General features: G+C 47.0%; 1 protein-coding gene across 3 annotated transcripts in view; it reads left to right on the forward strand.

Moving 5' to 3' along the window:
• Window positions 1-9,306: 9,306 nt before the first annotated feature.
• The window catches only part of AHCYL2 (adenosylhomocysteinase like 2), a 205,292-nt gene continuing 198,892 nt past the window's right edge, over window positions 9,307-15,706 (forward strand). For all 3 annotated transcript variants that reach the window (XR_008526806.1, XM_024249306.3, XM_024249307.3), the window contains exon 1: window positions 9,307-9,746. Coding sequence is in view for 2 of the 3 variants with exons in the window: in XM_024249306.3 (XP_024105074.1) it covers window positions 9,384-9,746 (363 nt within the window). In the remaining variant the exon portion in view is untranslated. The remainder of the gene's footprint in view (window positions 9,747-15,706) is intronic.

A 15,706-nucleotide genomic window follows, 5' to 3' on the forward strand; every position in this document is an offset into this window, starting at 1 on the left:
TGATCCACAGCTTCCTCCCCTGGCCAGTCAGGGAAGCCTGTTAGCCCCACTTCCTCCAATGAGATAATGAGTAGAAGACTGGGAACTGGGGTGCAAGGGCTCAGGATTATGAGAGAAGGAGGTCTGTGTAGCAAAGGGGCTGGTGCCCACAGACTTGGCGGGTATTGTGGAGTACAGACCAGGCTTGTTTGGGGAGTACTCTTTTTTGTTATTGTTGAAATAGAGTCTAGCTCTATTGCCCATGCTGGAGTGCAGTGGCGCAATCTCAGCTCACTGCAACCTCCACCTCCTGGGTTCAAGCGTTTCTCCTGCCTCAGCCTCCCGAGTAGCTGGGATTACAGATGTGCGCCACCATGCCCAGCTAATTTTTGTGGGTTTTGTGTAAGTTTTTAAATTTTATTTATTTATTTATTTATTTTGAGAATGAGCCTCGCTCCGTCGCCCAGGCTGGAGTGCAGTGGTGCCATCTCAGCTCACTGCAACCTCTGCCTCCCTGGTAGTGATTCTCCTGCCTCAGCCCCCCAAGTAGCTGGGATTTCAGGTGCGCACTACCACACCCCACTAGTTTTTGCATTTTTAGTAGCTACAAGGTTTCTCCATGTTGGCCGGGCTGGTCCCAAACTCCTGACCTCAGGTAATTAGCCCGCCTTGGCCTCCTGAAGTGCTGGGATTATAGGTGTGGGCCACTACGCCCGGCCTAATTTTTTTTTTTTTTTTTTTTTTTTTTTGAGACAGAGTCTCGCTCTGTCACCCAGGCTGGAGTGCAGTGGCACAATCTTGGCTCATTGCAAGCTCCGCCTCCCCGTTTCATGCCATTCTTCTGCATCAGCCTCCCAAGTAGCTGGGACTACAGGCTCCCATCACCACGCCAGGCTAATTTTTTGTATTTTTAGTAGAGATGGGGTTTCACCTTGTTAGCCAGGATGGTCTCGATCTCCTGACCGCGTGATCTGCCCGCCTCAGCCTCCCAAAGTGCTGGGATTACAGGCGTGAGCCACTGTGGCTGGCCTAATTTTTGTATTTTTAGTAGAGATGGGGTTTCACCATGTTGGCCAGACTGGTCTCGAACTCTTGACGTCATGTGATCCACCCACCTCGGTCTCCCAAAGTGCTGGTATTAGAGGTGTGAGCCACTGCGCCCAGCCAGGAGTACTCTTTGAATGCTGCTCATGTGATGAGGACACTGCATTTTGACCATGGCCAGATTCCAGGAGAAAGGGAAAGGGAATACTAACCCACAGATTGTATTCCTAGGCACTTTACATGTGTATTAATAATAGTTAACTCTTGGCTGGGCACAGTGGCTCATGCCTGAAATCCCAGCACTTTGGGAGGCCGAGGCAGGAGGGCTGCTTGAGCCCAGAGTTTGAGACCAGCCTGGGCAACAAAGTGAGACCCCCATCTCTACAAAAAATTTAAAAATTAGCGGGGCGCAGTTGTGTGCCTGTGGTCCCAGTTCCTTGGGAGTCTGAGGTGGATCGCTTGAGCCCAGGAGCTGGAGGCTGCAGTGAGCTGTGATTGCATCACTGTACTCTAGCCTGGGCAACACAGCAAGACTCTGTCTCAGAAAAAAAAAAAAAAAAAGCCAACTCTTAGTGGATGCTTGCTGGGTACTTCTCTAAGCACTTTGTGTATATTAATTAATCAAATCTCACAGATTCAGACCTGTGAGGCTCTGTTAACAGTCCTTAAGATACTGAGGCACAGAGAGGTTCAGTAGCTTGCCCAAGACCACACAGTAAGTGGAAATGCTGGCAGTGGTGCTCCACTGTCTCTTGTTTAATTCAGAGAATAGTAAACCAATCAGAGGAGCTCATTTTATGTGTTAGGTTAATGCAAAAGTCATTGCAGTTTTTGCCATTTTATTTTATTTTATTTTATTTTAAGTATTTTGAGACAGAGTTTCACTCTTGTTGCCCAGGCTGCAGTGCAATGGCATGATCTCGGCTCACCACAATCTCCACCTCCAGGGTTCAAGTGATTCTCCTGCCTCAGACTCCCAAGTAGCTGGGATTATAGGCATGTGCCACCACACCTGGCTAATTTTGTATTTTTAGTAGAGATAGGGTTTCTCCATGTTGGTCAGGCTGGTCTCAAACTCCCGACCTCAGGTGATCCACCCGCCTTGGCCTCCCAAAGTGCTGGGATTACAGGCGTAAGCCACTGCACCCAGCCAGTTTTTGCCATTTTAATTGGAAAATATAAGCTCAGTGAAGCAAAATGACTTGCTCGCAACCTCACGGCTAGTGAGTGACAGACACTAGGTCCAGGCTCTTCCTGTCTCCAGTGTCTAGGCTCTTTCCATGCTTAATCCCACCTTTGATTTTTCTCTCTATCCAGGTTTCCTGGTTCGTGTTCCCTCTGGCCATCCCACATCCTCTTACACCTGCTCTTCTTGTTCTTCCCGGCCGTTACTGCTTCCCTTAGCATTATTACAGCTATTTTTTAGCCTTTATCAACAACAGTATTTAAAATAATGAAAGTTATCAGTGCTGTTTAAGGATCTTTTCTGAAACAAAGGAGAGTGTTACAATGTTCTTCTTTTCATCTCCAAAGACAGTTGACTACTAGTTTTCCTCCCTCCTTCTATCCTTTCTTTAGTGGGATTACTTATGTAAAGGATGGGAGATGGGGTGAAAGGGGAGTTCAATCTGGGCCTTAAAAGCTGAGAAATAGGCCAGGCACCGTGGTTCACGTCTGTAATCCCAGCATTTTGGGAGGCTGAGGCGAGAGAATCACTTCAGTCCAGGAGTTTGAGACCAGGCTGGCCAACATGGCGAAACTGTGTCTCTACAAAAAATAAAAGCCAGACGTGGCGGTGCATGCCTATAGTCCCAGCTATTCGGGAGGCTGAGGTAGGAGGACTGCTTGAGCCCACGAGGGTCAAGGCTGGCCGAGAACGCACCACTGCACTCCAGCCTGGGTGCTGGGCTACAGCAAGCACCACCCTGTCTCCAAAAAAACAGCTGAGAAATGTGACCTTTGTGCAGAGACTCTGTGGCCACTAGGGGGCAATGTGAGCCCACCTTTGTGAATGCAGATGTCCAGCACCATGGACACTCCCACAACCAAGAAATCTTCCAGTAGTATCCCTATGGGAGCACCAATCTCAGGACTGAACAACAGTAACCACCCTTCTACCAAAAGCTCCTGAGTGAGATCCCCAAAGAAACCCCTCAGGATCCAAGGGGAGCCTGGTTTGCGGGACTCCCAGTTTGGGGGACTCCCTGCTATGCTGTTACCCTGAGAACACAGCTCCCCATGCGTGCCCCTCATCACAGGCTCTGCCCTCAGCTGCCTCATTGGGCCTCTTACCATTCTTTCAAATTCAGCTGGCCTTGCCTCTGTTGGTTCCAGCTTCCTTAAAGCAGTCTGTCCACTGCCCATCTTTGTTCCTCTGTCTGCTTTTTTTTTTTTTTTTTTTCTGAGACAGGGTGTCACCCTGTTGCCCAGGCTGGAGTGTTGTTCCTCTGTCTGCTTTTTTTTTTTTTTTTTGAGACAGGATCTCACTCTATTGCCCAGGCTGGAGGGCAGTGATGCAATCTCGGCTCACTGCAGCCTCAATTTCCTGGGTCAGGCGATGCTCCTGCCTCAGCCTCCCAAGCTGCTGGGACTACAGGTGCACATCACCATGCCAGCCTAGTTTTATTTTTTGTAGAGATGGGGTCTCACTATGTTGTCCAGGCTGGTCTCAAACTTGGTCTTGGCCCAGGCGATCTTCTTGCCTTGGCCTTCCAAGGTGCTGAAATTGCAGGCATCAGCCACCGTGTTCAGCCTCTGCCTGCTTTTTTATTTTTATTTTTAGAGACAGAATCTTGCTCTGCTGCCCAGGTTGGAGTGCAGTGGTGCAATTGTAGCCCACTACAGCCTCAAACTCCTGGGCTCAAAGGATCCTCTGGCCTCCCAAGTAGCTACAACTACAGTCATGTACCATCATGCCAGACAAATGTTATTAAAAACAAATTTTTTTTAGAGACAGGGTCTGGTCATGTTGCCTATGCTGGTCTTGAACTCCTGGCATCAAAGTGATCTTTTGCCTTGGGCTCCCAAAGTGTGGGGATTATAGGCATGAGCCACTATGCCCAGCCTACTTTTGTTTTAAAAAATTGAAACGATATAGAAAAGTACAAAGAACAATCTAATAAACACTCATATTCCCACCACTCAGAATTATCAACTTTTTATCATTTTATCATATTTGCTTCCGGTTTTTTTTTTTTTAAGAAAAGTATAACAGATTTAGCTAAAGTACCCTTTGACCAATACCCCACTCCACTCTCCCCGCTGCTCAAAAGGAAAGCAAGGCTGGGCGCAGTGGCTAGCACCTGTAATCACAGCACTTTGGGAGGCCAAGGTGGGTGAATCACTTGATGTCAGGAGTTTGAGACCAGCCTGGCCAACATGGTGAAACCCCATCTCTCCCAAAAATACAAAAATCAGCTGGGTGTGGTGGCCCACGCCTGTAATCCCAGCTACTCGGGAGGCTGAGGGAGGAGAATCACTTGAGCCTGGGAGGCGGAGGTTGCAGTGAGCCGAGATCCTGCCATTGCACTCCAGCCCGGGCAACAGTGTGAGACTCCATCTCAAAAAAAAAAAAAAAAAAACCCAAAAAACGAAAAACCACAAAAAAACAGGCTGGGCACGGTGGCTCCTGCCTGTAACCCTAGCACTTTGGGAGGCCAAGGTGGGCAGATGGCCTGAGCTCAGAAGTTCGAGACCAGCCTGGGCAACATGGTAAAACCCTGTCTCTACTAAAATACGAAAAATTAGCTCGGCATGGTGGTGGGTGCCTTTAGTCCCAGCTACTTGGGAGGCTGAGGCAGGAGAATTGCTTGAACTTGGGAGGTGGAGGTTGCAGTGAGCCGAGATTGTGCCACTGCATTCCAGCCTAGGCAACAAGGGCGAGATTCCATCTCCAAAAAAAACCAACCAGAAGTTCGAGACCAGCCTGGGCAACATAACAAGAGCCCTACTCTACCAAAAACATTTTTTTTTAATTAGCCAGGTGTGGTGGTGCAAACCTGTAGTTCCAGTTACTTGGGAGGCTGAGGTGGGAGGACTGCTTGAGCCCAGGAGGCAGAGGTTGCAGTTAGCTATGATTATGCCACTGCACTCTGGCCTGGGCAGCAAGAGTGAGACTCTGTCTCGAAACAAAAAACCAAAGTTTTCTTCATATGTCTGGTGACTTTGGTTGTCTGTTCATACTTAAGAATGTGACACTAAATGGTTCATGGAAGCTCTGTGAACATGAGTATGTGAGTATGGTCTTCAGGGCGCGTGATCTGGCTGGCTTATTTCCTTTGGAAACTCTCAATGTTAGTATCTTTGTTTTCTCTCTTGGACTGGTCAGATACCTCAGAGAAATTCTTCTTCTTTTTTTTTTTTTTTTTTTTTTTTGAGACACAGTCTTGCTCTGTTGCCAAGGCTGGAGTGCCGTGGTGCAATCTCGGCTCACTGCAGTCTCTGCCTCCCAAGTTCAAGCAATTCTCCTGCCTCAGCCTCCTGAGTTGCTGGGATTACAGGCGTGTGCCACCACACCCAGCTAATTTTTGTATTTTAGTAAAGGTGGGATTTGACCATGTTAGTCAGGCTGGTCTCAAACTCCTGACCTCGTGATCTGCCCGCCTTGGCCTCCCAAGTGCTGGGATTACAGGTGTGAGCCACCGTGCCCGGCCAAGAAATTCTTCTTTAGTGGCCGGGCACGGTGGCTCAGGCTTGTAATCCCAGCAGTTTGGGAGGCCAAGGCGGGCAGATCATGAGGTCAGGAGATTGAGACCATCCTGGCTAACATGGTGAAACCCCGTCTCTACTAAAAATACAAAAAATTAGCCGGGTATGGTGGCACGTGCCTGTAGTCCCAGCTACTCAGGAGGCTGAAGCAGGAGAATTGCGCGAACCCGGGAGGCAGAGGTTGCAGTGAGCTGAGATCGTGCCACTGCACTCTAGCCTGGGCGATGGAGCGAGACTCCATCTCAAAAAAAAAAAAAAAAAAGAAGAAGAAGAAAAGAAATTCTTCTTTATACCAATGTCCTGCATGGAAGTTACATTCCTGCTTGCCAGCGTTCTGAAAGCTGAATGAGCCGGGTGAAGGAAGAAGACCTATAGTCCAAATATTTCATTAAATCGTTCCTAAACTGGTGCTTAATTACCCTGTTTCTAGTATGTAATTTGATTTTCAACTGTACCTGGTGTCCCTCAGCTACAAGGATGGCAGAAGCAGCAGGTATGTAGGGATGGAGTTGACAACAGGTTGAAGAGTGTCCTGATGGTTGGCCCCAATCAGTGGTGGTGACTGGAATAAAACAGGGTATCAGTTTCATTCCAGTGCTCTAACTCCTTATATTTTATAACCACATCACACTGAAGAATTAATTCATCCTCTCAGTAATCAATTCTAGTGGCAGGTAGGCAGCTGCTGCCTATGAGCTCCAACACATGCTAGGTGGCTGTACCGCAGCTCCCTTGAGCATTAGGGGGAAGAATGAAATCATTTACAGAGCTGCTAATCTCTGCTCCGACAGCTGGAGGATGAAGCTCTGGGCTGGTTTCTTTTTAACAGGAAGGAAATTCTGAAAGCCAGAATGTGAAGAAAAAGCTTAAGAATCTCTTGTGTCTTGTGAGCTCTGTGGAAATGGCAGTGCTCAGATGCCTTCCGACATGTACTGTGAGGCACAAATTTGGAGATCAGGAAATGAGAGCCTCCATTCAAGGCACGACAACCACACAGAGTGAACAGATTTCCAAAATAGTAGGACAGGAAAGAAGAAGATCGAGGCAGGTGATTTCTCTCCCTTCTCCTTCTTTTTTTTTTTGAGACAGAGTCTCGCTCTGTTGCCCAGGCTGGAGTGTAGTGGTGCAATCTCGGCTCACTGCAACCTCCACCTCCTGGGTTCAAATGATTCTCCTGCCTCAGCCTCCTGAGTAGCTGGAACTACAGGCAGAAGCCACCACGCCTGGCTAATTTTTGTATTTTTATTAGAGATGGGGTTTCACCACGTTGGCCAGGCTGGTCTCGAACTGCTGACCTCAAGTGGTCCACCTGCCTCGGCCTCCCAAAGTGTTGGGATTACAGGTGTGAGCCACCATGCCTGGCCTCCTTCCTTCTCCTTGCCAGGCAAAACACAGTGACACCAAAGACTAGATGTCTAAAGAGTAGCTGTCCAGTGGCTGCCTGGGTTGTTAGGGCTGTAAGTCTCTGAAACAGCTGTAAACTGTGTGAACCCCTTTGCTCTTGTTTCTCTGAGAATAGAGAGGAACTCCCCCCCATAATCTGTCGCGAGTCAACTGCATTTTGTTTTTTAAAGTATTCTTTTTTTTTTTTTAATGAGACGGAGTCTCGCTTTGTCGCCCAGGCTGGAGTGCAGTGGGGCGATCTCTGTTCACTGCAAGCTCTGCCTCCTGGGTTCACGCTATTCTCCTGCCTCAGCCTCCCGAGTAGCTGGGACTACAGGCGCCCGCCACCACGCCCGGCTTATTTTTGTATTTTTAGTACAGACGGGGTTTCACCGTGTTAGCCAGGATGGTCTCGATCTCCTGACCTCGTGATCCGCCTGCCTCGGCCTTCCAAAGTGCTGGGATTACAGGCTTTTTAAAGTATTCTTTACATAAAATCTTATGGCATGTGCAATTTTGTCTCTTGCTTCTTAGCTTAATGTTTTTATCATAAGCATTTATTCTGAAAGCCAGAATGCCTTGATCTTCTTTCCTGTGCTATTACGATTTTGGAAATCTTCACTTCGTGAAGTTGTCCTGCCTTGGAGTCTCTCATTTCCTGATCGCCAAATTTGTGCCTCACACTATGTATGGGAAGGCGTCTGAGCACTGCCATTTCCACAGAGCTCACAAGTGTACCAGACACAAGAGCTTCTTAGCTTCCTCTTCACATTTTGGCTTTCAGAGTAAAGAATGAAAAAGCGAAAACCTTGTTATTAAAAAAGTATTGGCAAACAATTTTCTTTCTTTCTTCCTTTTTTTCTGGGACGGCATCTCACTCCGTTGTCCAGGCTGGAGTGCCGTGGTATGATCTTGGTTCACTGCAACCTCTGCCTCCCAGGTTCAAGCGATTCTCCTGCCTCAGCCTCCCAAGTAGCTGGGATTTCAGGTGCCCGCCACCACGCCTGGCTAATTTTTGTATTTTTAGTGGAGACGGGGTTTCACCATATTGGCCAGGCTGGTCTTGAAGTCCTGACCTCAAGTGATCTGCCGGCCTTGGCCTCCCAAAGTGCTGGGATTACAGACGTCAACCACTATGCCCAGCTTGCAAACAATTTTCAAAGGCTGTAACAATTTCTCTATTTGTTGGACATTACTTTTAGACAGTTTTTCGTTATTAAAAAGGACGCTGCCGTCCATGTCTTTTTGCTTACATCCTCTAAGTGTAAAATTTAAAAATAATACAGAAAAGTACAAAGTAAAAATCACCTTAAATCCCATCACTTAGGAAATTAACTACTCATATTCACTATTCCTATCCCTCTATGCTGATACATGTATCTGAATTTCAGATTATTGCTCTAGTAGAATTATAGGTCAAATGGTTTGGCCTCGTTTAAAGCAACGTGTAATTCCTCAGCCTTGCATTTTGATCTAGTGATACCTAACTTCTTTGGGGAATGATCGTAGCTTCCAAACCCAGAATGTGCCAGAAAGCGCCACAGCAAGCAAGGTCCTACTTTATCCCTTCTGAAAACAAAGCCACTGAAGTTTGGAAGGGTGCTGAGTCCTCAATTTCACAAAGAAAAATCAAGCCACTTCCAGCCTGGAGCCGCCGCTTCTCCTTTAAATACCCGCCCACGTGATCGTAGACGTGCACACGCGGAGGAACTTCACGCTGTCAGGGCAACGAGCCATTCCTCTACCACTTCCCCTCCCCTAAGGCTTCTTGGCGTTCCCTCCCCGGAAGTCACAACTCCTCTGGAGACTTTCTCTTCCTCATCCCCTCCGTCGAGTCACCTATCCTCACTCCTTTCTGTTAGTTGCTGGCCCTAGCGCTCCCTCTCCTCGCCTGAATCTCACTTTCCGGAGGAAAGGCTGAAAGGGACTACAACTCCCAGGGCACGCTGTGGGCCCCGCCCACGGGACGCGCAGTGTAGGTCGGGGCCTGAGGTCCCACGGTCTTCTCGCGGCGTGCGGCCGGGAGCAAACGCACTACAGGTTCCGTGGCGCCTCGCGCGAGGCCAGACAGGGCCGGGGTGGGGTGGGGCGGGGCGGGGCGGGGCGGGGCTGGAGGGGCCGGGGCTGGCGGGCGGAGAAAGCGGGTGGGAGACGAGGCGATGGAGGGGAGGAGTGGAGGCATGGGGGAGGGAAGAGGAAGGGAGGTGGGAGGCGGGGCCGACCAAGAGCAGGAGCTGGAGTCTGAGCCGGTGGTTGCAGCGGAGGCGGTGATGTCGGTGCAGGTTGTGTCAGCCGCGGCTGCCGCCAAGGTGCCTGAGGTGGAGCTGAAGGACCTGAGCCCCTCCGAGGCGGAGTCGCAACTAGGACTGAGCACGGCCGCCGTGGGCGCCATGGCCCCCCCGGCGGGCGGTGGAGACCCTGAGGCTCCAGCTCCCGCCGCGGAGCGGCCCCCGGCCCCCGGCCCGGGCTCGGGGTCCGCCGCCGCTCTCAGCCCCGCCGCCGGGAAGGTGCCTCAGGCGTCGGCCATGAAGCGGAGCGACCCACATCACCAGCACCAGCGGCACCGCGACGGCGGCGAGGCCCTGGTCAGCCCCGACGGCACCGTCACCGAGGCGCCGCGCACAGTCAAGAAGGTACTGGGGCCGGGCTGCCTCTCTAGGAGAGGAAGGGAGGGGAGGGGAACTGCAGATCCTCTCGGCACGGCGGCACCACCCTCCACGCCCTCCTTTCTGATCGCAGGACCGGAGATACCCCTTGTCCCCTCAAACCCACTCCCTCAGAGATGCCCCCCAGCCGGCCCCTAGTGCTGGGAGCGGAGACTCCAGGAGGCACGGCCGTACTTCGCTCTGAATAACATGGAGGTAGCGCTCTCCCCTACTACTTGGAATAGGCAGCGGGAGGAGAGACACCTAATAGTACGTCCCGCGGCCCCAACACGCTCCCGGGTGTGATTTTCCAGCCTATCGGGGAGGAGACCTCGATGGTATAGAAAAACCTTACCGCTCACGGGAGTTCACCCAGCAATAAGGATGAAAAGATCTTTAATACTTGGATAACGAGTAAGGTGTAGTCACTTTGCATAGAAATCGTCAGAGTTGTCTGGTTTCCATACAGTTGATGACTTTCTGCCTTTCTGTGGCCAACCGTGTCCATACAGCAACACGATGCTGTGCCCTTCATTTCCAGCGACTGCGATCTTCTCTCTTCCCTGAATATGTAAAAGGGTAATGGAGAGATTCTCCTCACTCTTTCATGTTAAGAGCTTTGTCCTCCCTGCTGAGTGTAGTTGGTCACCAGGATTATTAGGCAGTGTATGAAGAGAATGAATGTGTTACTGGTTCCTTTATTATAATCTGCAAGTGATAGGAAGAAATGCTGCTACTTTTGGGAAAGACAATCTTTGTGGGGTTTTCGGTCTTAGGCGTCAGCTTCTTTCAGACAGTTTTGAGGCGGTCTCAGAATACCAAGAAGTAACTGCCTAGATGGATGATAGCCCTGTATTACCCGTACATTGTCTATCCATAGTTGTCTTTCTCTCTCAAAGCTTGTCTCTCTTTCTCTCTTAAAGCTGAATCAGCACAGAAAAACAGGGCAAGTATTGGAAAAGACAGAAGTGTGGATCATATAAAAAGGGCTTACAGCTTCAATTTCCTAGACACAGTATGGGCATAGGGATTAATGTTTTTTTAAATTGTTGTGAATGGTTTTTAATTGCTTAATCAGAACAGCAACAAAGAGATGGGAAGTGTGCATTGGTCTTACTGTGTGGAACTCAGCTGAATTGGAACCTCGGATCCACCATAACTTTTTGTTGTCATAGCGTCATGATTAAGGTATAGCGGAGAATCCTTTCATCCTAACTATGCAAATTTAGGTGAGAAGTCAGAGGCAAGACTGAAAGAATTTCTGTAATGCTTTAGACAATGTCTTTGTCGTTTGCAGTATGAAACTCCTCTGGGAAGAATTAGAGTAGAAAGAGACAGCATCCTGCAGAAATGGGTTTAAAGAAGAAAAGTAAAGTAAAAAAGAGGCAGCAGTAGCACCAGTGCTGGGAGTACCTAGCTACGAGTCTGGAAATCCAGAGCGTACTTCTGAGTTGTTGAGATACTTTGTAACTTTGGTTAAGTCATTTTCTTGTCATTAAGACTGTTTTTGTCTAAAATTTGTAATTTGGTTAGATTTCTTTAGGCTAAAAGTGTTTAACAAATTGCTTTTAGAGCATGAGGTTTACAGTCAGGCAGATCTGGATTTGAAGCCTAGTACCCCCATTACTACGTTTTGGGTAATTTCCAAATTACACAAATCAGTTTCCTCTTCTATAAAATGAAAGTACTAATTATGATTGAGGATTAGAAATATTTGTAAAAGGTTTAGCATTGAGCTTGGCACATAGTCTTAAATGATATTCTTATTAATGCTTTTATTATTATGAATAATTGATTGTCTTTTATTCCTCCCATCATGGCTTAAGTGCAAGCCCCCAAGACCGCCTCTGACGTACACACAGTTCAATATATTCTGTATAAAGAAGTTAAAAAATCATGGCTCACGTCTGTAATCCCAGCACTTTGGAAAACCACGGCTGGCGGATTGCTTGAGCCCAGGAGTCGGAGACCAGTCCGGGCAACATGGTGAAAACCTTTCTCTCCAAAAAAAAAAAAAAAAAAGAGCCGGGTGTGGTGGTGTGTGCATATAGTCCCAGCTACTCAGGAGGTCGGGGTGGGAGGATCACCTGAGCCCAGGAAGTTGAGCCTGCAGTGAGCTCTCTAGCCTGGGTGCTGGAGTGAGACCTTGTCTCAAAAAAAAAAAAGTTAAAAAATCAAAGACCAGCATACTGGAGTCTGTTTTTCTTAATTCTAGATGTGCTTCTTGACCACTTTCCTTGTTGTTGAACCATCTTCCTGTTTTTTCAGCACCAAATGTATGTTCCATGATTCTAGATATACTCAGCAGCCTCAAGGCTATTGGAAAGCAGGGCTGAGCTTGCCTTACAATGTTAATTGCACCAAAAAAACAACTTCTCTGCTGAAAGTTAAGCAGGTGAAGCTCTGGGCAAGGATACAGCTGGATGACGAAATTCAGGGCATTGCTGAGCTGCTTTTCAGGTGCCCAATCTTTAACCTTCTTGGTATTGAATTGGCTAAATCAAAGTAAGTGCCCAAGACTGCCCTTTCCCTAAGTTGAAAGTCATCTCACTAAGGGACTGCAGTGTGACATTTTGATTTGTTGAGCCTTTGTTGATTCTTAGATTGTCTATGTAAATAACCACTCTGACCTTGACTCCTTACTGTTTTTCTTATAGCATACGAAGGAACTGAGAATACTAGTATTGAAATAGCTGCCTTTGGCTGTGGAACTGGTGACTGTTGCATTTGTTTTGTAACTGTCATGTATAAACATTTATTTTAAGTCACATTTCCATAGATGGTTTCCCTTACTTCATTCGCGTATCATCAGTTTTCTTAGTTTTGTTACTCTGCTTAGCCACACAAGGGAAATAAACTTTTTACAAGAGCCAGAATTCCCAAGTGCAGTAGTTAATAAGAAGGAACATATGGTGTGCAGGTTACTCAGTCACATCTTATCTTTGGCACCTGCCTCCGTCCTGTAACTTGCGATGCTCTGGGAGCCAGATCATGTTATGTGGCCATGATATATTTAATTATAATGTCCTTTTTCATAAGTTGACATCAAGTGAACCCAGCAAGCCAAAAATCTCTGTAAGAAGTAATTTGGGAAATGAGAAGATAAGTTCCACAGGGAATGAGGTAGTACTAGTTGAAAGGGATTTCTTCCTTGTGTTCTTGAAAATGAGTGATAGGAGTGTTGGAGCACAGCAGGAAAAACAAGGCAGGAGAGGATTTATTTCAGAAATATTAAAACTTTCTGACAATAAGGCTGCAAGCCCAAGAACCTCAACTAGATTGTGCTTACATCAGTATCAGTAATGACCATGTTCAAACAGACTCTTTATTGCTTTTGGCAAACATATCCACCTTCCACTGGCTTTGTTGCCGTCAGGAGAGAATGAGTTGAGCCATGTTAGCACTTCTTGTCCTGAATTGTTTAAGCTCTTGATTTGGTTAATTATAGAGTACTAAAATGGAATGTTTTGGATAAAGACATGGGAATGTGGGAGCAGTATGACTCCTTTTGCCTGTTACAAGAGTACTGCTCTGAAAAGTGTTCAGTAAGGCAATTGGCAGTTGGTTTGTAATAATAGTTACCAATAATTAGCCTTTTTTTTTTTTTTTTTTTTTTTTTTTTGAGACAGAGTTTTGCTCTTGGTGCCCAGGCTGGAGTGCAATGGTGCTATGTCAGCTCACCACAACCTCCCCCTCCCGGGTTCAAGCGATTCCCCTGCCTCAACCTCCCGAGTAGCTGGGATTACAGGCATGCACCACCATGCCTGGCTAATTTTCTATTTTCAGTAGAGATGAAATTTCTCCATGTTGGTCAGGCTGCTTTCAAACTCCCAACCTCAGGTGACCTGCCTGCCTCGGCCTCCCAAAGTGCTGGGATTACAGATGTGAGCCATTAGCCTTTTATGTGCCAGGAGTTGTCATAGGGGTTCTGTAATCCTCACAACAATACTATGAGATGTAGGTGGCATTATCTCCATTTTACAGATGCAGAAATGAGATCCCGGGAGGTTAAGTGCCTTGCCCAAGGTTGTACATCTAGAAAGTGTCAGAGGTAGAACTTAAATCCAGGGCTGTCCGTTTCCAAAGCCCATGTCCTTTTCATTATGCCACAGTGATTCTAACTTCTTAGATGCTGAGTTCTTGCTTTCTCCCGGAGGTCTTTTAGAATGCTAAGTGAACTCTAAGGCGTGTCTGTCTGGCTAAGGCTTAGGTCATCCCAAGACCAAAGTAAGGCAGGTCTGAGTCAGAGCTTTAGGAAGAGGATGGGAGAAAATTGTACAAATGTAGAACTTGAAAGAATTGTAAATTTAGAAGAGGAGAATAAAAGCATGTTATACAGAAAAGCATTTCAAGATCAATGATGCAGCTTCACACTAGTAATTTGCTGATAATCTGAGAAATTTATCCATATTTTTAAAGTTATAAACAAATTTGGAGTATCTGAGGAATATACCCTTTCTTCCTTTTCAGTTAACACTTTTTCCCTATTCTTTAAGCCTCACCATCTCTATGAGTCAATCTTTGATAAGAGCTTTTGAAAATTACAAAGGGAAGAATATTTCTAGTATATACCAGGCATTGTACTTAGAGCTTTACATATACTGTTTTATTTAATTCTTTTTTTTTTTTTCTTCTTTTTGAGACCGAGTCTCGCTCTGTCGCCCAAGCTGGAGTGCAGTGGCGCGATCTCGGCTCACTGAAACCTCCGCCTCCGGGGTTCAAGCGATTCTCCTGTCTCGCCTTCCTGAGTAGCTGGGACTACAGGCGCGTGCCACCACACCCTGCTGATTTTTTAAATTTTTAGTAGAGAATGGGTTTCATCACCATGTTAGCCAGGATGGTCTCGATCTTATGACCTCGTGATCCGCCTGCCTCAGCCTCCCAAAGTGCTGGGATTATAGGCATGAACCACCACACCCGACTATTTAATTCTTTTAAGAGGCCTCGAAGATAGCTAATGTTCTCCTTGTTTTATTGAAGAAACTGAGTGTTGAAGAGATTAAGGAATTTGTCTCAAGGTTACACAGTAATGTAATGGAACTAACAGAGCCCTAAACTGTTGCTTTTCAATTTAAATAGTACTCTGTTTGAAACTCAGGATGAACCTTCTAAATCTTTTTTTTTTTTTTGAGATGGAGTCTTGCTTTGTTGCCCAGGCTGGAGTGCAGTGGTGCGGTCTTGGCTCACTGCAACTTCTGCCTCCCGGGTTCAAGTGATTCTTCTGCCTCAGCTTCCTGAGTAGCTGGGACTACAGGTGCACGCCACCACGTCCGGCTAATTTTTGTATTTTTAGTAGAGACGAGGTTTCACCATATTGGCCAGGCTGGTCGTGAACTTCTGACCTCGTGATCCGTCTGCCTCAGCCTCCCAAAGTGCTGGGATTACAGGCGTCAGCCACCACGCCTGGCCCTAAATCTTAATCTGTATTTTTTGGGTAGATTTTTTTGTTATTCCACTGACAGTTTCTTTTTATTTACTGCATGGTTGAAGGTCTTACCGTGTGTTTTTGTGAGCATTTATTTTCTGAGAAAGCAGCCTGAGGTGGGCGGATTATGAGGTCAAGAGATCAAGACCATCCTGGCCAACATGGTGAAACCCTGTCTCTACTAAAAATACAAAAAATTAGCTGGGCATGGTGGTGCACTCCTATAGTCCCAGCTACTCAGGAGGCTGAGGCAGGAGAATCACTTGAATGCTTGAATGCGGGAAGTGGAGGTTGCAGTGAGCCGAGGTCACGCCACTGCACTTCAGCCTGGCGACAGAATGAGACTCTGTCTCAAAAAAAAAAAAAAAAAAAAAAAAAAAAAAGCTGCTTAGGAGCTGAAGTTGCAGTTGTGTGTTTGATGTCTTGAGGAAGACAATTACTACTACTACTACTAGTACTACTTACATTCTCAGTATCCAGTTAATTGAAGAAATGGATAGTTCATTAAAAAGGGAGAATGAGT

The sequence above is a fragment of the Pongo abelii genome, chromosome 6 (genome assembly GCF_028885655.2).
Source record: "Pongo abelii isolate AG06213 chromosome 6, NHGRI_mPonAbe1-v2.0_pri, whole genome shotgun sequence".
NCBI classification, from domain to species: Eukaryota; Metazoa; Chordata; class Mammalia; order Primates; family Hominidae; genus Pongo; species Pongo abelii.